The 21,522-nt window shown below is 38.4% G+C and overlaps 1 protein-coding gene across 1 annotated transcript; it reads left to right on the plus strand.

Annotated features, from left to right (window-relative positions):
- Positions 1-20,178: 20,178 nt before the first annotated feature.
- Positions 20,179-21,243, plus strand: LOC122348800 (paraneoplastic antigen Ma1 homolog). The gene has a single exon (XM_043244669.1). The coding sequence runs from the start codon at positions 20,179-20,181 to the stop codon at positions 21,241-21,243; it is 1,065 nt and encodes a 354-aa protein (XP_043100604.1).
- Positions 21,244-21,522: the final 279 nt, after the last annotated feature.

A 21,522-nucleotide genomic window follows, 5' to 3' on the forward strand; every position in this document is an offset into this window, starting at 1 on the left:
CTGGAGGCCTAATTTATGAGCATGCTGATCAATGGTTAATTAGGCAGAGAGACTGAGAGGCGTGAACATGGGAAGAGAGGTGAAAGAGCAAAGAAAAGCTGCAAAAATGAGGGTGGTCATGGGAAATGTAGTCTTCTGTAATTACAATGTTGTTTACATTGGCGATGTACTAGCATTGAAATTAATATTAAAACTGCTGACATTTCATTTGATGGGCTTCAGGAAAGGCTTACAAATGATTCATTATGTCTGTAAGCTCTGGAGATTGCTGCCTCTGTACTTCCTTTTTGATGCATGAACCTACTCTGTTTGATTAACTAACAAGGAATTTATAAGGCAAGGTTTCAATAATTCAAATCAACATAAAGCTGTGTGGGAGAGAAAGAAAATCTTCCTCCAAAAACAGAGATCAATACAAAGACGTTTCCATCATGATGTTATAAACCTTTCCATCTTCACCTTTAACTTGCCACAATCATCTCTGACACTTCTAACTCAATTAAAAGAGTTCCAAATTGATTTTATTCATAAGTAGTTCCAGTAAATGAGGTCAAAACTCTACAATGTAACTTTGGCACCACTATGATTTAAAATAATTTAAGGAGCCAATTAAAATGGGCTGACTTTTTGTGGCAGGAGGTAGACTATCAAGAGCTCATGATTCCACTTTTCACATATGAGAGGCATGATTTTGAAATAATCAGCCTGTTCCTGAAAACATGTTAAGTTCCCTCAAAAAAAAAGAAAATTCTGCTGACTGTATTTATTTTCACCCTCCCCGGCTCAAACCTAATTTCTCTTCCCACTTCCAAAATCTCCTACCCATCTTGTATCTTCCCCCTGTCTCTGGTGTTTTAGCCAGCAGTGGGTTTGCATAAGTGACATCCAACTTCATTGGGTTAAGCCATTTCATGTGCTGTGAACAAAAAAAGCTGCAACATATTATGTGCCATTCCCAAGAGTCTGTCAGTGAGTGACATTAACATCCTTCGCTGTCCAGCAGAGTGTTAACGTGTCTGTGTCTCTGATGCTGCACACTTTGTCCCAAATGACTGTCGCTCTGAAATTGGTGGTGCTGGCAGAACAAACTGCAATATCTGATGCACCACAACCAACTGCCAGGTGCCCATTATTCTTAGTGCAGGTAAATGGCTTTTTTGGGGAGGAAAGGCTTTTTTGCCCTTTTTAAGAGTGGTTCTTCCTAATGATAATGTGCTTTTATTTTGTAAGCAATCACCTCACCTGGCAGACAATAACATTGTTGAAAAAATCCATCCACCTACGCAACACAGCTTTGTGTGTCCACGCAAATGCACAAACAGCGAAAGAGACAAATATTTTCTGAATTCAGTAACCAGCCTATTGATATTGCAATTAACACACTATACTTACAACTGAACAACTGGGAGTGAAGTGACTTTGGACCTCTAACATGATGCCAAGTCATCTGCACTAACCGTATACGCCTATATTTTTCCACTTTCTTTTCTTTTACTGAATTGATTTGGCCTTAAAGGAAAAAAAAGAGCCTCCTGATTAATGAATCTTGAAAAAGCCACTGTTTCACGTGAAAAATGGCAGAGCACCAAACACAACGCCCAGCGCTTAAAGAGAAGGAAGAGACGAACAACTCAACAAGCTGAATCGGCCAAGAAAACCGTGTCATGCTTTTTTATTGGAGACTTGAGCTCACTTAATTTCCTCCTCCTATTTTCTCTCTGAATCCTTCCCTCGGTCTCTTTTGCTCAGTCTTGGCTCAGTGTGGATTTTTTTCACCCCTGATTGTGACAGTAACAAGGATGAACAAAAACACAAAACAAACTGGCAAACCTTCACCATTCTTAGCTCTCATTTCTATGTCCAGGAAATACAACAACCCTAAATCAATAGAAAAAAGTAATTTCTTTCTAAAATATATTCACAATTGTTAGTAATATTATAATCATATTTAAGTTATTTTATATTAAGTCTAAATAGTAATTTTACAGTAAGTACTTTTTAAAACTTACAAATGTTTCACAGTATTCAGTGTGCAATGCGCAATGAAATCCTTGTTTTGTCAATTTAAATGCTTTGTGTATTTATTACTATACTGCACATACTAACTTCTAATCTTAAACCTTGTTTTTGCAATTGCAAAAATTCTTAATAGCAGAAAAAGCCCTTTGCATTATGCAAAATGTATTTTCTTTTCTCTTTGAAGTTAGGGTGAAATATGACAGATTATGTTTTTGACAAGACTTTCATCTGTAAAGAATAGCTGCATACTGTACTAGAGTCTGAAACAGAGAACTAAAGTAAGATAGACACAGAGAGAAAGAGAGACAGAGAGAGAGAGAGAGAGAGAGAGAGAGAGAGAGAGAGAGAGAGAGAGAGAGAGAGGAGGGAGAGGAGAGGGAGGAGAAAGAGAGAGACAGAGAAGGAAAAAGAAATGGGGGTTAAAAGTGTACTTTCAGAAAGAGTACATAGTGCATCAGGGAGTGAGTGCTGATCCTAGATTAGCTGCTCCATTCTCCAGCCTCTCTTCTTTCACTTCAGGTTCAACCAATGCACCTGCTGCACTGATCTAGGACCAGCTGCTGTGCTCTAATATTGACACAGGTCAAGTGGCCAACCCTGCACTGCAGAGGAGTATTTGGTCCAGCAGGGCTCTAAGGAAGAAAAAAAGAAAGAGAGAGCGAGAGAGACAAAGAATAAGAGAGAGAGGCTCTAGCCATCACATCATCCTCCCAAAGAGCAGCACTGCAGCGCTCAGTCCTCAGTGCCTCCGTCACCCTCCTTAACCTACATAACCAGCCAGCCAGAGACACACAGTCATGTCCTCAGCGTGGAAATGCCTCTAGACACAGAGGAAGAGTGGGGGTAAAGACAGCGGGTGAAAGAAGCTAAAAGAAAGAAGCAGAGTCTGAGAAAGTACATCGCCAATTACCTCAAGATACAATACACATCATAATACTATACTTAAGCAACATGCAGTTATTTAGACAAACTGTTTGCTAAATAACTAAACTATTGAATATTAGTGGTTAAACAATAAAAAATGTTTGATAGCTGATGCTAATATTTTAGAGAGCCGATATGTATCACTATATTTAAAATAAGATTCTCCTTTTTTTTTTTTTTATTAAAATTCTAAATAAAAAATAAATCAATAAAAATTGATAAATTAAACAATAATTTGAACTGAATAAAAGAGAAAAAGGAAATTTTTGGTTCTTATAAAGCTATTATAGTATTTTTAATAGAGAAACTGTTACAAACATTAACATAACAGAAATAACAGTAACCATTCCTTTTGTGTTTTGTTTATTTATTTATTTCAAAAACACAGTGTAGTGTTATTTCCTCATAATTAAATTAAATATTTATTAGGAGTTAACAGACATATTGGACTTTATAAAGACCACCTTCTAACACATCCTCCAAGCAGGATTATTGGCCAAAGATGATAAACTAAAAGGTTGAGGTGGGTTGACCACTATTGAGAATGAGACTATATAATCAAAGTAAGTGTAAAATTCAATTAAATAAATTATCTGAAATGTAAAATTTGCTTTTTGTGTCATATAACCTTTTTTAATCCTTGCCCTCCAGATTGTTTTCACAATCCAATCAGGTCCTTGACTGCATCTAATTTTTTTTCCTTTTTCTTAATCCTTTTTGACTCAGAAATGTGCCACATTATGGTAGTAAAGTGCAAATGCCATTTCATGTTGACTTTAGGAAGAGAGAGAAAAAGCTGGGGAAAGAGGCAATAGAAAATGTTCAGTGCTTCGTTATTGTCCTCGCAACCTGCCTGTGACAGTCGGTTGTCATATCACTGCCCGTTATGATGGTGGCACTTACTGTGTGCTGTCTAACGCCTATTATACATTAACATTCAGACAAGGGCACAGACAGACCCAGGCATCCACAGCAGACAGTCAAAATACACACACACACTCGCATATCTAAACAAACACCCTGATCAGACAGAGAAGCAAAGACAGAAATATCAAGAAAAGTGCTTGTCGGATCAATTAAATGGTTAGATCTTCATCTTATTGTGTCTATCAGACCAGATTAACATCAATCTTCAAACTATATCTGTTTCCCAGAATTCACAGTGTTGAGTAGCCAGGGCCCACTTGTCACAAGAGAAACCATTTGGCTTAATAGTCCCATTCTGTGTGTGTTAGTGTGTGTGTGTGCATATGTTAACAGAACAGGAAGGAAATGGGGTAATAGCCCACTGATGCATTTCAACCCACCGCTCTGATGGTGAATGCATTGCTTCAATTCCATTTGAGGACAGACTAGCAACTAATGCTTCTATTTATATCCGCCCGAAATTTGACGGAATATGATTACAGATATAAGTGCAAGTGTCTGTGTGTGTATGCGCGTGTCTTACATAATAAATATACTAATCTAGCTGAGCGTCATCGTGCAATGCGGATTTACTCAAATCCCCTCAACAGCAGGAAGAGGAAATCAGGCCATAGACGAGCAGTGACCTTGCTGCGTTGGTCACGTGACGCGCGGGCAGTGACTAAACTGAATATCAATGCGGATCGATGCAATCAAGGCATGTCCCTATTGATGCTTCAGCGACACCTGTTTTTTCAACCTGCACCGATTTCCATTTGATAGACAGACAGAACGAACGAAGAGCAGATGATGAATTAAACACTGCATTTTAAACAGATTTCTAAACACAAACAAGAAAAAAAGTCACCTAACACCATCCCCACCTGAGTGTTTTTATTTTTAGACGGCTCTTATTAGCACTGAATGAATTTCACAGCGTCCATGCTCCTGGAAACTCGCGCGCTGCTTCGTATTGTAATGTGGGTTTATTCGTCCCGTCAAACACACTCTGGGAGCTGACAAATCTGCCATAATAAACTTTGTGTTAAAAGTGAAGTGTGTATTTTTTTTTCGATGTTAAAATTTTTCTATCCCAATGCAGAGACAGCTAAAGGTAAGCAGTTTCTGAGACAATGTGGGAGGTAGAACTGCCTGGGAAACCTATTATACATATATATATATATATATATATATATATATATATATATATATATATATATATATATATATATATATATATATATATATGTTAGGGGTGGAGATGATTAACAGGTAAAATTTGTCAACTGATTGAGATTTTGGACTATTTTCTTTATCTTATTTGTCACGGAAACCTGACATTTGCATGCATTTCATCATTGCTGTTTAAAACAAGTGATTTTAAGCCAGTGAGACACAGCGAATCAATCAAATATCTCAGCCAATCAGAAGCGTGTGTGGATAGGCACTCTCTAATACTCTCACAAAAAAAGTATGTTTATAAATCAAATTTTACATATTAAAAAGCTTTTTAACATTAACATACAAACCGAGTGACTGACAACATCTCTGTTATACACTTCTTGGTTCACAAGGAGTTTACAGTTATAACGGATATCTTTGCTATAATTTATCTGAGGTAATTTGCCTGTTGTTGCTTTCAGTATATCTATAAAATAGAAAGTTATTTTTAATTGTAATAATATTTCACAATGTTACTGGTTTTACTTTTTTATCAGACAAATGCAGCCTTGGGGAGAGATTTCAAAAACATAAAAATTCTTACCAACCCAAACCTTTGCAGCATATGGAATACATATAACAAAATTCTGTTTAGGAACATCGAATTTCTGCAGAGCTGCTACACTTCACACATCACCTTTAAGTCTTACAACCCAACAGGTGCCTCACACACTAAGGGGTTTCAATGCAAGTGAGTGTGAGGTATGTGTGTGTCCAGTGGTTTCATTCATGTCTTTAATCCACTTGGTCCTCTTCACTGGTCGGTTTTATAACACCGATGTGTGAGTATACTTCACACACTATGGTAGCCTGTGTGTGTAAAAAGTTTTTTTTAAGCATTTGACCTTCCTCTAACCTTAAAATGATAGCCTATGAGAAAAAGATAAGTGAGGTGCTGTGAACAAAAAGAATAGAACAATCTATCGAAGGGGAAGGGAGGGAAACACAAACCAGAGGAGACAGGAGGACCATCACACCCTAGTGAGAACACAGATCTCATTAAAATGGCTGCCGAGTGGTGACATGATGGCCAGCATTGACTTAAAGCTCTGGGATGCATGACCAGAGAGAATCCAGGATGTGTATGTGTGTACAATCCTGCTTTTATCTCGTTCACCTTCCCCCTCAATCTATCCCTTACATCTGAACATCACACAGGCTCTGATCCAAGACCACTAAACACCTGGATAGGTTCTGTAGACGAAAGCCCCCACACATACAACAAAAGCGGATAGAAATGACATAAACCAGGAGAAACCATCAAATCTGACCTTTTGACAGCACCACCTTTTATCCCCCGGCTTAATTCATCCATGACAATACCACACACACATATCTCACAGCCCCATCTGAGCATAAATGAATCCGATGAGCTGTTCTGAATGAACAGTTTCCGGGCAAAGTGAAGGAACAGTAAGGTAAATATGGCGTGCACAGTCCTAGTATTAGACCACAGAGAAATCAGTAACTATCAGATGAACACATGGAGATTCAAGAGCCTGGTGTCCAACTCCCTATCTGGCTCAGTTCAGCCCATCTGTTACAGGGTACGAGACTAGCACACACACACACTCACTCACTGTGTGCATCTACACCCATATGTTTGGGCTCTCCATCTTGTGAGATCACAGAGTCTATACTCCAGCAAGGCATCAAACACATAAAACACATGCACACATGCTCATATATCCTCCAACGATGTGGCCTCCTGCCTTCCTGTCTTTAATCAGTTCATTGAAATCAATTAGAGCTCATTGATCCGATGCTTCTGCATGAATAAACAAGACATGCTGTCTGGTGCTGCTGCTAACACGGAAGCAAACACACACACACACAGCAAAAAGCTGAAATGACACATCCACATATTGCACTACTGTACACAAATATGCTCTTGAAGATGGCCAAAAGCATGTTGAAACTGCATAAAGTGAAGATGAAACTTATTGTTGTAGAATACAATGCTTTCCAAGAACATTTATGTTTCAGATTGACAATGAAGCTCATAAATGAATATGGTCAAAGGCCCAATATGTGTCACTCGTATAGTTTTGAATGGTGAAAAATGCAACACTTAAAATGGTCGATCAATCACACGGCTTCCCCGCCTTCTAAATAAAATAGCCAATGTGAAGTCAGCGCATCACCGCATCTGTCGTTAGAAGTTCTGGTTGCTATAGAAACAGTCAGCTTTCTGAGATGTGCGCCTAGGACTGTGTATGCACACTAGCTGATCTCACCTGAGAAATAAGCTTTTATAATGCTATTTCAGCAAAAGAAACACTTATTGCACAGTTGTGCACAGATTTCATTGGTGATTTCAAATACGAAATTTAATTGTAAGCTTTGTGAACAGTTTATGAGAATTTGATGTTTCCCAAATACAAAGAGATAGGAACGTTTTAAAGGTGGCTGCAAAGTGGCATGACTTGTCTTTAAGAAACTTTGATATGGTTCACTGAGTCTGGCATGACTGGCCTGATGTATTCATAATCAGCAAAACCTATGTTAAAATTGACAGAAGTTAAAAAAAGAGGAAAAATACTACTTTAAAAAAACAATATATGTGATAAAGTTATAATGCAGATTGTCCACAAATCTCCACAAAATGGCGCAAAAGTACAAATACAATACAGATAAGTGTCACATTGTGTCAGTTTGTTAAAAACACTCTAAATACTGCTGTTAAATATTAATATCTCAAATATGGTCAAATTAATATAGAATTTTTAATTAATTGATTTTATTTTCAACATTAACAAAGGAAAGAAAGTAAATGTGCATGACAATAATTAAAACATACAATTGACAAAATATGACAAAAAAGAAAACAATAATTTATATCTTGCACTCTTTGTTAAGCTAAATGTTACTTTTGTTGACTTAAAATATTGACTAGCAATATTGTACTAAAATATAAACATTTTTTTCGTAACATCAAAAAAAAAAAAAAATGCAGTAAATAAATAAATAACATCGCTGGCCTTCACAGTTACCAAATCTGAAACTCTACTGAAGACCTGCTCAACAACAGCACCTTGCTGAGCCTGAATGGGAGAAAATCCCACAGCCCTGTTATAACACCTAGCAGAAAGCCTTACGAAAAGAGTGGAACATGTTATAGCAGCAACCAGCAGTAAAGGGATTGCATTGAAACATTCAGTAAGCAAATACGAGTGGTGTCTGTGTACAGTCTATAAGCTACAGTCCAAAACACACACACATGCACACGCAATTTAAAGTCTACAGTTTTGCAGAGAGTAGAAAAATGAACATCTACAGTAACAAATCAGTCCAACACAAGGACAGTCACACAGTTGCTTTCATCCATTACCCTGCTCCCAAATGACACAGTGAGCTCCATATCTGCTATTTGGGCCAGAGAGAAAGAGGGAGAGAAAGAGAGAGAGAGAGAGAGAGAGAGAGAGAGAGAGAGAGAGAGAGAGAGAGAGAGAGTGCGCTCAGCATTCCCTGCTCTCAGAACAGAGCGCTTCTGTGTCTTCTCAATTCTGCTATCCACTAGGTTTGGAATGGCCATACTAGGATAGCATATAAATGTGGCCCATTCTTTCAGACTGTGTGTGTGTGTGTGTGTGTGTGCATGTGTGTAACTGCTGCTCTTGCTTCGACCTCTCCTCCCATCAGATGTTCGGCACATCAGTGAACCAGCGATTACTTGTCTTTGATATACGGTGATAGGTTTATGTTCCACTGTGTGTGTAAGTGTGTGTGTTGCGGGAGGACAGAGAGGGATGCTGGGGACCGGAGTGATTCTTTGATAATCTAATTTCCGTGCTTTGTGACGTCAAAGCATTTTCAAATACACCAAGAAAAAAAGGGGGAAGACAGAGCAGTGTTGTAACGCCAGTTTAACAAATTGTACATTGTCTGCATGGGGGTGAAATCACTACCATACATGAAGAAACATGTAACAGAAAGGATGTATGCTTTTTTGTGCAAATATAAAGGATTTATAAGGGGACAAAAAATTATTTCTGGATTATGAAATGTGATCATTCTAATGAATAATAGATAGTATATGTGATATGATACATAGCATAGGGTATCCATACATATAGTATCCATATTTAGCCTACATTAACAAAAAAACATATGAGATTGATCAGTTTATGCATTTCGGTCCAATTCTATTTGCTGTTTTGTATTTGAATTAAAATGTTGGGGTGGGTGATGGGATGGCATGTACAATAATTCAATCAGAAAGAGTGTATTCAACCACAATACATTCCTGGAAAGAATTTAAAAGTCCACGTTTCCAACTGGTGTTACAACTCAGTGACGGTACTTTGCACAGGACATTCATTTACACAGTTTACTTTGTTGAGTAGTCTAAGTAGTCAAAGTTCATTGAAATAAATAAAGGTTTGTCCGTAACATCAGTTGACAAAATGTGTGAAAACGGTGCTTTGGAATCGGACAGAATCTGTATAGACACATATATGAATCTGTCCTGGCCAAAAAGGAAAGACAAAGACAAAGTATTTTTATGCTTAGTATTAAAATGGGTCAATATGCACGTTTAATATCCCGACACACACAATCATGCACGCTACAGCACCATCCGCGCGTGCCCGTTATGCCCCAATTGAAACGCGCGCGGATGAAGCGCCTGTCGCTCTGCATTTCGGAAAAGGCTCCTGAACAGGTTGCAGCACCACACAGTTTAAACGGCAAAAAGCGCTCTTATTTCCTCTTATCCCAACATCGTTGTACGTACTTTCCAAACGGAAACTCTGCTTACTATACAACAGCCTAGCAAACAGTCGGAGCAGAAAGAGTTGCATCTATAATACATATTCCACAGAAGTGCCTTTACCTGGGAATGAGCCGCAGGCAGAAATCAGAGGTCTGTAAACTGGAGCTCTGTGGGTATTTCCTCGTTTTCTCAAGCGTTGCTCAGCGCAATTCCATCAGCCTTAGCTCGGAATAAACCAAAGGACTCTCCGTTGTCCGAGATCTGCGGGAAATGTTTCACGGTTTCTCCCGACAACACCCAGACATTGGACCGGTTCAGAGGAAACGAAAAGTGCAGAATTGTTCACGCGCGCAGCTCGACGAACACAACGTCTAAATGAGTCTAGTTGGACGTGTCCGTTGAAAAGCTTGTTTGGAAACGACCGCCGGCTTCTCCCATTATAGCGCATACGGGGAAAACGGAACAACACACGGATTCACTTCTATGACCCGTTTTTCACCCTCTGAGAGTCTAATCGACACCCTCTTTCCGTTCAAACGTGTTTGAGTTGATTTATTTCGGTTTTCCGGAAACAAACGCCGACGTAACGCGCTGACTTTAGCAGTGAAGTCTCGTGTTTAATCTATCGGCATCTCGAGCGTACTGAAGGCGGTTGAGGTGCTCACCGGCTTCGCTGTCGTTTCCCCGTGATTCCGGGAGCCTTTGCGATGGGAGAGATGCTGTGAGGTTTTTGATTGCCCATCTCGCTCTCTCTCTCTCTCAAGCGCGTTCACGCGTTCTGTGACGTTCTGTATCCAAGCTGCTCTGTCGCTGTGACAACGCGCGCATTCCACGCGCCGGCCTCTCAGCATCCCTGCATTCCTGTGTAATACGGCTCTGCCGGACACGCCACTAACAGACCCCGGCGTATAACGGCGTGCTGACGGCCCTACTGCCAGAAACGCCAAGGCTGAATTTTATACGATATGATACGTTTGATTTCTCTCCCTCCTCGCGCGCACGAGGTCATCCTCACTCCTGCATCAGAATGACGTCAAGGCATATTAAAGTGGCAGAAGCCCCTTCTTGTTCACCATCACACGATCTCGAGCGCGCTGGATGATGGGGAATCTTCTTTACATCCATGCTGTGCGAAGGTCTTTGGTGCCCAAAACACCGCACTCGTCATTCTCAGGAAATCGGTCCCTAAAAAGTCAGGAATTCAGAATATCCATAAGTAAACATAAAATATTCTATAAGGCTATAATAGCATACTATATTAATGAATAAGATTAGGCTAGGCTATACATTTTATAAAATAAAATACAATGTGCAGTTTCAAGTATAATAAATAATAATAATAATAATAATAATAATAATAATAATATATATATATATATATATATATATATATATATATATATATATATATATATATATATATATATATACATTTTATATAAATACATTTTCAGTGATGTTTTTCCATTTTTGTAAACAAAACATTTTCTCAGAATATACACTGAAAGAAAACTGAAAATAATAATTTTCACTTAGACATTATACGTCACAACTAATTACAAAGAAACAGCAAGCAACATTGAATTAATGGTGAAAATATGAAGTTGGAAGACTGAGAAGTATATTCTTGTAAAAAGTACTCTCATAGTATTTGTTTTATTTTACAATAGTGTTTGTCTTTTTTTACAGTAGACTATACATGCCTATAAAGGATTTCAATAAAAGCAATCCGTGGGCACATGCAAACTGGCTGATATTATGATTAAGAATAAACCATTGAAGTAAAGCACATTTTCTTAAAAGAAAAAAACACATCAGTCAAGTAATGTCAGTAAACTCAGTGATAATTATATCAGGTATCATGGCTCATGGGGACGCAAATGGCACCTGACAAAGACCTGACTGTCAGATGTTTGGTTACATAAAACAGAAAGGAAACACAATCCATTATTACTTAATCATTAAATTTATGCAGAACTAAAATTAACACAGTAGACTCTAATTGTAAACTACATGACATGCAATTATTTCACAATCCACCATTACTTAACATCAGTCTATTATAATGAGAAAGAAGCAGTTTGATAAATAATGATCTAATAACTATAATCTTTGATTTTGCTCAAGTTGCACAAACCGTAGTGCTATTATCTCTACACTCATGAAACAAGGAAATTTAGACACGGCACTAAGCAAAACCTCAGCACTCTTATGGGAATATCTATTTTCTAATTCTGCTCTACAGAATGATGTGATGAGCGTCACCATGGGCGTCAGTGAGACCCAGCTGAAACCCATCCAGTTAGATACACAGAAATAGATCACCTTCTAACTAGTCTCCAGACAACATGGAGGAACTTCAGGAGATCTTAAACTCACGCAGGCCGCTCTCACCTTAATTTGAACTGAAAGCTGAAGGCAGCAGGTGTGTTTAAATCTGTTAAAGCAGCGAAAACATCTGCTCTGGGCAGAAGAGGGATTCATTTCTCCTGCCTTTCACAGCAGGAGGGAGACACTTACTGGCCTGCCTTGCCACAGTATCCCACCTTACAAGACCATACACACTAGAAAACAACAGAGGCACTTTCCCAAATGTTCCACAGACAATTATTTATCTACAGTGTGGGGAGCCAGAGTCAGCATGCACTGTAAGAAAAAGGTGCTGTTGTTCTTTAAAAAAAACTAAACCGACAGCTCTGGTTCAAAGAATCATTGTGTAAAAATACAGTGCAAATGTTAACAACTTTAAAAGAGCAACCTGTACATTTTATAGTATAAAACTGTAAAAAAATAAAATTCACAATTTGCATAAGAATTTCGGCTGTTTTGTACCTTGATGTCCAACATAATAACACTGGTGGTAAAAAGAAAAACACAATGAATCAAAATTCCTTACAAGCAGTAAGGTAAAATGACACTAAAATAATAAGGTAAACAATATAAGATGTAACATGAAGACCTAAAAATGATCAAAGGCAAAGAGGCAACTCTGGGAATGCCTTTTCATCATATATAGCAAGACACTTACAATTAACCAATTCACTGTTTTTTTATAGCATTTTTGTGGTCATAATTAAAATTACAATCATGTTTCATAATGTGGCTTTACTGAAATTACTTATATAAAAGTATAATACTGACAAGGTATTTAAAGCATTTAAAGCGCTAGCGTGGAAAAGTTGATTGGAATAACAACAAAAACATTTAAATAATTAAACAATTTTTTTCCCTAAAATTTCCAGTTTAAACAACACACATTTTAATACTGTCTTCCGACAAAGTTATGAGCTCTACATTTCTGCTTTTAGATCCTCAAAAGATCATTCCCATTTACCTGCAATTGTAAATTTTCACTAATCTCCAGCCTCAATTTTTTTTTAAAGAATGAAAAAAGAATGTACAAAAAACAAAACCTGAACATTAACGTCCAAAGCCCTTTCATCCAAAAATGACTATATTTGGAGAAATAATTTTTCAGGAGCTTGATATGTTCCAGAATAACTTGGAGAAATGGCATTTTAACAGAGCTAAAAAAAAACCCATCAGTCTCTTGCATTCCCTTTTTCGGTCACATTTTTATAATGACTGATATGGCTTTTTGCCAAAGTATCTTTTAACAGTTATGCTGGCAGATTATCAGTGATGAAGAAAAACATGGAAGACAATGGATGAGAAAAAGGGAGGACGGTGTAAGATGGATGTTTGGGGGTGAACAGAAAGGAGCAATTAGGTTGGGGAGGGGGAGGAGGACTATGATTGACGACACCACTCAAGATCGTGACAAGCAAGATACTGTCCAAGACAGAAACAACGCTGCCTGATGTCCCTGAGACATATTACCTTTATTTCACATGTCCACTGCACTGAACCAAAGACTGAGAGTTCAGAGCGGAGGACACATGGCAATTCTCAATGGATAAGAATCAGTCATCAAAGGTAATGGACCACACCAGAAAGACTAACATATGTGCAGAGCTAGAGCTGATGTAGCCACATGACCTCTTTGATATTGGCAACACACACATTTCGCGCACACATACACAGTGTTTGCCCGACGGGGGTCATCTACAACAGGAGAGAAAACCCCTGGGGATTTGCACATAGCTACTATAAAGAAATATTCTGTCATGCTCTCTCTCTCTCGTTCTCATTACGTTTGATCTGTCTCATTCTCAGTAAGTGACCAGTGAGAAGAATCTTTGAAGTGTCTTAAAAGATCCTCTCTGCTGTCAACCCTCCAGAGGCTGAGGGGGCTTTGTTTCACAAAGATGCTTCAAGCATGCACGCATTCTTACAGATTGTACTCTCTCAACAATTCATCCACCCTCATGCTCGCATTGTAATCTAATAGCATTTTTTGTATACAATCATCATTGCTCTTACACTATGGTAATGTAATAAGCTAAACTGAATTCATAGACTCGGCAGAGGTTGGATGCTTTAAGTCATCACAATGTTCCATCTGTGTTTTGACAGATGTCATTTTGCAACCTGCAGAGGCAGTTACCAAACTTACTGACAGCAAAAAGACAAAAAGTATATACATTGTTTACCACATACAGGAAATCTTCACATACAAATTATCCTTGCCATCTTTTATCCCAAAACCAAAAGAAATTGTGCCATTAAGATTCTTATGTTGTTGTTGCCATTTTGGCATAATTTCCTTTCAATGCAAATAAAATGCAACACACAAAAAAAATCAAGAAGAAGAAGAAAGAAGAAAGAAAAGAATGCCAACTATTATTATAATTATAGTTTAATTATGTAATATATTATTATATATATATATTTTTATGATTAGTAATAGTATAGTAGTAGAAGTATTAATAAACAGTTTAATTATCAAAAGGAAATTTTGTATAGTAACCATAATAACAATTATATAATCCTAAAAATATTAGTACAAAAATGTAAATATTTTAGCATCATTATTAGCAGTATTAAGATATAACAGTATAATCATGAAATTAAAGTTTTGATATATATATATATATATATATATATATATATATATATATATATATATATATATATATATATATATATATATATATTTGAAATAAAAATATCATTCTAGTAATTTTTGTAAATATCATATTTACGTACAGATAAATTAACTTCACTGAAATGAAAATCATGTAAAATAATAAATGGAAAATGTTTACATTTTAACTGCAAAGTGAATTACTGTATGCATGTATTTATTTTGTTTGTAAAATTCACCCAATTTTTTAATTTTTTGCACTTTTTTTAAAGAATAAAATACCATTTCCATTCAGATCAGACAACATTCTCAACAGTATAAATCACTGATGTTATTATCATGCTGCTGGGGGACAGAGTACAGGGTCAGCTACAGTTCAGCGACCCTTGGAGATGAGGTCAAGAAGCATCAATTGCAAAATGAGTTCAGAGTTTAAGAAGATTAAATGCTAGCCCCATTCGGGACCAGTCTGGGACCAGTCTTCCAACGACATAATCACCGCCTTCAACCTTCAACGTTATCTACCATCCGACATATTTACCAAAACCAAAATATGTACCGGTGAAATGGTGAGATCCTGTGAAAGCAGTCTGTTCTCCTACACACGGGGGAATTGTTGTTCTTTCTTTCAGTTTCAACAAGCAATGGCTCCTGGAACAACACTCTCACCCCGTGTCTATGTTCAGCAGTCACGCTTCGAATGCCTCACAAATGCGATTGAGTCAAAGCGTATGCAAGGAGGTGCTGCGTTATCACACACACACACACACACAAACACTCTGGCAAAAGAACATGAACAGGCATATAAAGATCACACACCCAGGCCTGCATGTGTTCGAATGTGTGAGCCTCACACTTTCCCATCAACACGTGGGACTAAATTCCTCTTTACACCCGTTGGTGATGACGCATCACAGAAAGGTGGCAGTGGAAAATGTAATCTATCTTTAAACATTAACTTCATGAGGCTTTCATTACCTTGCTGATGGAAAATTTGTTTTAGACAGACAATCTGACAGGTCTCTTCTCACACAGGTTTCTTTGAACGGTGAGGTGACACCTGTCAAAACTCAGAGCATCTGATAAGTATAGCAGCATCTGTCAAGAAGCATTTGGAGCTGCTTGTGACGTACTCAATGGAATTGCGTGCTTAATGAATGTAAATTGTCCAGCTACTGATAAAATTAGGAAGATGGCATGGCGTTAATATGACATAAATAAGGTAGCTTCTGTCAGAGCACTTTAATGAAGACTCATACTGAGAGTAAGACTGTGTGTGATGAAATGCTATAATTAACCACAATGTTAAACAAATGTAGCACCTTTGTCAATGTTTAATTGTGTCTGAAACCGTGATGCTCCTATGATTTAATTGGGGGTGTAGTAATTACATTACAGGTATGTTCGTATTACTTGAGCTAGATTTTAAATAAGGCTTGCCTTTGAATGCATCATTCCTTTTGTAAATCTGCTTATACACGTTTACATGTACCTAAAGGTCAATTTTTGTACCTTAAAGGTACATATTGGTACTTAAAGTGTACATATTTGAATCTAATAGGTACAAAAGCGGACCTTTTGAAAAGGTGCCTGTCTCCATAGTTAAGTTTGCATAACTGATTCTGATGTTGTTTAAAAGGAAACTTAAATTTATTGATTTAAAAGTAGTTCACCTAAAAAGTCAAATTCTGTCATCACTTACTCAGTCTCAAGTTGTTCCAAACCTGTACACTCTTAAAATTAATAGTGCTTAAAAGGTTCTTAACCGCAACGCCATAGAAGAACCATTTTGATTCCACAAAGCATTTAGTCAAAGAAAGGTTTTTCAGGGGTTAGACGTTCTTTATGGAAGCATTTATACAAAATGTTCTTCCATGGTATCCGGAAGCACCTATATTTTTAGGGGGGAATGAATTTCTATCTTCTGTTGAATGCAACAGAACATATTTTGAAGAATGTTGGCAACCAAACAGTTTGTCATATCCATTAACTTTCGTAGTATGTTTTATCCTGTATGTTTGGTTAGCATTCTACAAAATATCTATGTCAATTTGAACCTTGTTTTGTCAACAAAAATAGCACCATCAAAAAAGTTCAGTAAAATTGTTACTCCCACTCGTCAACTGCAGCCGTCACAGTTCCCAAGTGACAAGCAATTCTCAATCGGTTAGACATCAATAACATTTGAACTTCACATAAAGGATGCAGCCCCTGAATTGGCACACAGCTATTTCAGCTAACTATAGCATCCACACTAAGCCTTGTTAATGCTCTGTTTATTATAAGCATGTGTGCGGTTATGGCATAGCTCCCACTTTAAATGTTTGCTCTTATATCAGAATGGATTCTGACTGGCTGATTTTTTGAACATTAATCAGCTGGAAAAACATTGTTCTGAAAGTGATTCCATGTGGGCTACACTATTCCCATAAAATTAGAACCATATATATTGTTATCGTTATAGTTATTGCCCTTAGTGCAAATGTGCCTTTATTCATGACTCTAGATTGCAAAATGGTAAAAGCGGTATCGGTTTAAGCAGAGATAAAAACTTACAATAAAGTTTGCAGTAGCCTTCAAGGCAGTTGGATGGGTTTCTCTTCAAGAGCCTGGATGAATTAGCACTCAATTTTTTATTGCTGGAAATACACAACTTTCATTACATTTGAGGCCAGTTGGATTGACAAAACTAGAGTGGAGACACTTTACTGTGGGATCTTGATGTGATTCTGCCGAGTATAGGACATGTTCCTTGACCAGTATCCTTGATTTTTGTATCAACTGGAATGAGTTTAGGACCTACAGTATCATTTTCTTGTGATTTTGAGTGCTTGTTGATGGGCAACACTGGGTTAGTTTCGCTGCTAAGATTTCTGGACAGACAAAATGTCCAGGAACACATTGTTCTTGGCAACACTGTGGTCTTCAATCTCTAGCCGCGTGACCACATGTCTCCTCTCTGTCCTTCTTAAATCTTAGTTACTACTTGTCTGAGTTCTGCCAGTCTGAGGCCAGTTCCACTAGCTTCAAACAAGCAGCCATCAGGTGTCCATGAGTCAGTACCACCTGGCAGGGTCACAGGGCAGTCACCACAGGCAAGAAAACTGGCATCCCACTGTACCCCTCTCTCTCCTGCCATTGTCTCTTTGTTCCTCTTTCTCAGCTTGCATGACAAGAAACAGATTAATATAGCAGCTCTAACAGGACGAGGTGGGACACGCTTCTACAGCGCATGTGTGCATGTGTCTCACACTTTCCTGGCATCTGTTCATAATTGAAGCCCATATGAGATCTGGCATGAGGAAAATAGACTGAGTTAGTTGAGGAGAAATGGATACCAGATATATCCACCTGCCCTCAATATACACTCACAGGGAAAACGTAGGGGATGGAATGGGAATGAGAAGAGAAGGGGATACAGAGAAAATGAAGAAGTGTAGAGAGCCACAGAAGAGAGAAGAGAGGAAAAACAAATAGAACGGAATCCTTTTTCATGGTCATTTTTCATACCAAATATGCATTTATGCGAAACAGCAGGGTATACAGCAGTAGTGACTTGTGTATGCATTGTACATACAGTATGAGCAATACTTTGGTTTCTTTATGGGTTCTTGTGGGGGTTCTGAATAAACCGTTTTAAGAAAATGAGACTCTTACTATAAGTGTCTTAACTATGGAAGCTATTCCACCTCAAGTAAAAATAAATACAGCAGGTAATTGTAAGATTAAAAAAGGAAAAAGTAAATAGCATACCAGGCAACATTCTGTTACAAAAACATGGCAGCTTGTCATAAAACTAACCTAAATGCTAATGGGCAGGGCTCGAATTAAGGTGGGATACGGGTGATGGCATCCCCTGGTCAAAAAAATGACAAAAGCATGCCCTCTGTAAAACCACCATCCCCCTTACCATTCCCTTTGGATTATAAATTGTGTGCATAACGTAAAACTTATCATGCGCATGAAATTTTAAAATTGTCTAGTTATGCTAATTCACAAATTAAACAGCAGCGATTGGCCAATCAGAACATCAGATCATTTTTCGTGCAAAATGGTTTTGAAGTTCTTTAAAAGACAGAAGGTATTTTGTATGATTTTCTCAATACTGATATCACATATGTAACCCTATAGAAAATAAATCATTTCACTGATAGGGTTTAAGTAGGTATTTTATTCAGTTTGTTTTAATTTGTATTTGTAATGTTTACTCTTTCCTTTTCTTTTTTAAAGTTACCTTTTTGCATATTACGTTATGTAGCGTAAAGTTAGGTAGAAATGCACAGGGGAAAACGTGGTGCATACAATCTAACTTGTTTGGTTTTTATTGATTGGATATCCTGTAATTTAAACCCGCCCAAAGTAGGGGAGAGGAATCCGATTGGTTAATAGAAGAGAAGGAAAAAGGAGAGTCGTGAGTCGAACGAACTTGCGAGAGATTAGGGAAAATTGGGCTTTTCGTTCAATTGTCGTTACCCGTGTTTTTTTCCTTTCGTATTGATTATTAACATACAGTTAATATTAACGCCGAGTTTATCAGCGTTTTCTCAAGAACGTTTACGGACATCGCGCTGCGACCATCAGCTGTACTATAGTGTTCGTGTGTCAAAACGTTCACACGATCGCTGTCGTCGTGTACCGTGGATAGACGTTTCTTTGTTGGATTTCAAGATCGCAGGACTTTTTCTTTTATTCCTCCGGATAGCGCACTCCAGCTACCGGAAACGTTGGTGTTCCTCCGCATCGTGGGGCGATCAACGATTCGGTGGAATATTTAGAGATCGCGATCCGGGAACGGGAAGAAGCGGTACTTTGTGTTTGTTTGTTCGTTTGCTCATTCGGAGTGAAGCGCCAGTTTCAGTTTCAAGGCCTCAACGCACACTAGCCACGACACAGGCCTGCAACGGGAGGTGTGTGTGTGTGTGTGTGTGTGTTTTGTGGGCCCACTGTTGTTGCTGTTTGTTACGTTGATTTGATTTATTTATTCATTACATTGTCTGTTTTCCTATAACCTAAAGAGGGAGGGAGATACGTGGTTTTGAGAAAATTAGGAGTTAGGAAGTATTTTTCTTAATTGAAGTATCTTGCTTTTCTTTTCTATTTCATTAAATTATATTTTTTCTATCCGTGAGACATCTTGTTTGTTTTCAAGGGTATCGTCACAGGAAATAACGTATATAAAAGGTAAGATCAGGAGAGAGGGCCTTAATCCAACAACACAAGGCATTTATTTATGAACCAAGAGCAATCCCTTATAAATTTCTACATCAGAAAGAGAGGGGTGCTACACAAAGTGGGGCTCGTCCGGGATCACTCCTCTCTCATAAGTCAAACCTTTAAGGAAAAAAAGAGCACCGTTAAGCACAAACTAACAGGCCTTCTAAGTGACAGTGGTTAAATACACCTCAACATGGCTTTGGGAAAACATCCTTCTTTAAAAGCAGAGTTAACCAGTTGGTGTGAAGAAGTGGGCATCTGCGAGACACATGCTGTGATGTTGTTGAATGTACCCACACGCACAGAAGTGGCAGTTATTGAAGATGTAATGCAAGGGGTAAAATCACTAGGAAGAGTTCGTGTAAGAGACACCAGAGAAGGACCTACCTCACATTCTATGCTAGTATTGTGTGAATGCAAACAAACTGTTGATGTCACGCGTATACCACCAGAATTGACGCCTGATGAAACAGGTGAACCCTGGACAGTTGTAGTAGTCTCTACAAAAGACACCTTACCTGACACTCCATCAGATGGATTTACTGAAAAGCTTACAAAGTTTCTGACGGGAGAAGGAAAGTCATTAGCGGATGTACAAGCTTTGTTTTCTCCCCGCAGTTCAGCCGATGGGTCCCCAGAATCCATCATACGGGCCGTGGGTGAGATTTTGGAAAAGACTGTGAAACCCTCTGGAGAAAGCAGTGCTTACAGACGTCTACGTACCTTTTCTGCCATAATGCCAACACCCATGGGAGAGGAAAGTATGGAGAACTGGATGGAACAGGCCCGCTTAATGATAACAGAGTGTGAATGCACCGAAAAAGAAAAACGACGAAGAATTATTGAAAGTGTTAAAGGACCGGCATTGGAAATAATAAGAGCAGTTCGTTTCTCCAATCCTGAGGCAAGTGCATTGCAGTATTTGGAGGCATTAGAGAGCACATTTGGGTCATCTGAGTCTGGGGAGGACTTGTACTTTAAGTTTCGTTTGATGCGTCAAAATTCAGGTGAGGCTCTGTCTGAGTTTCTAAGACGTATTGATAAAACCCTGCACAAAGTAGTGGAACGTGATGGACTGTCTCCTAGATTGGTGGATAAGGTTCGTGTGGAACAGCTGATAAGAGGTGCTGTGCATTCCGACATGATGTTACTTCAGTTAGGACTTCGTGAACGAAGGGAACGCCCGCCCTCATTTCTAAGTCTGTTGAAAGAGATATACGAGAGGCTGAGGAAAATGAAGCAGCCCGACACAGGATGACTGCTAAAGCCAAAGCGATACGCCTTCATGACGATGGGGGAATTAGCCCTCAGTCATTCATGAACTCAAGTCAGAGATTCAGGAGCTGAGAACACACATATGTGGAAGTGAGTTTAAAGCCGTGACCACGTCTTCCATGGCGCTGAAAGGAAGAGAAGAAACATGCAAGCGTACTGATAAGACTGACGATTCCGAAGTGCGGGAGCTGAAAAGGCAAGTTCAACAGCTGCAACACGAATTGGCAGTTATGAGTGTTCGCAACAATCAGCAGACGCCCTC

Source organism: Puntigrus tetrazona, chromosome 7, assembly GCF_018831695.1.
Source record: "Puntigrus tetrazona isolate hp1 chromosome 7, ASM1883169v1, whole genome shotgun sequence".
Classification (NCBI taxonomy): Eukaryota; Metazoa; Chordata; class Actinopteri; order Cypriniformes; family Cyprinidae; genus Puntigrus; species Puntigrus tetrazona.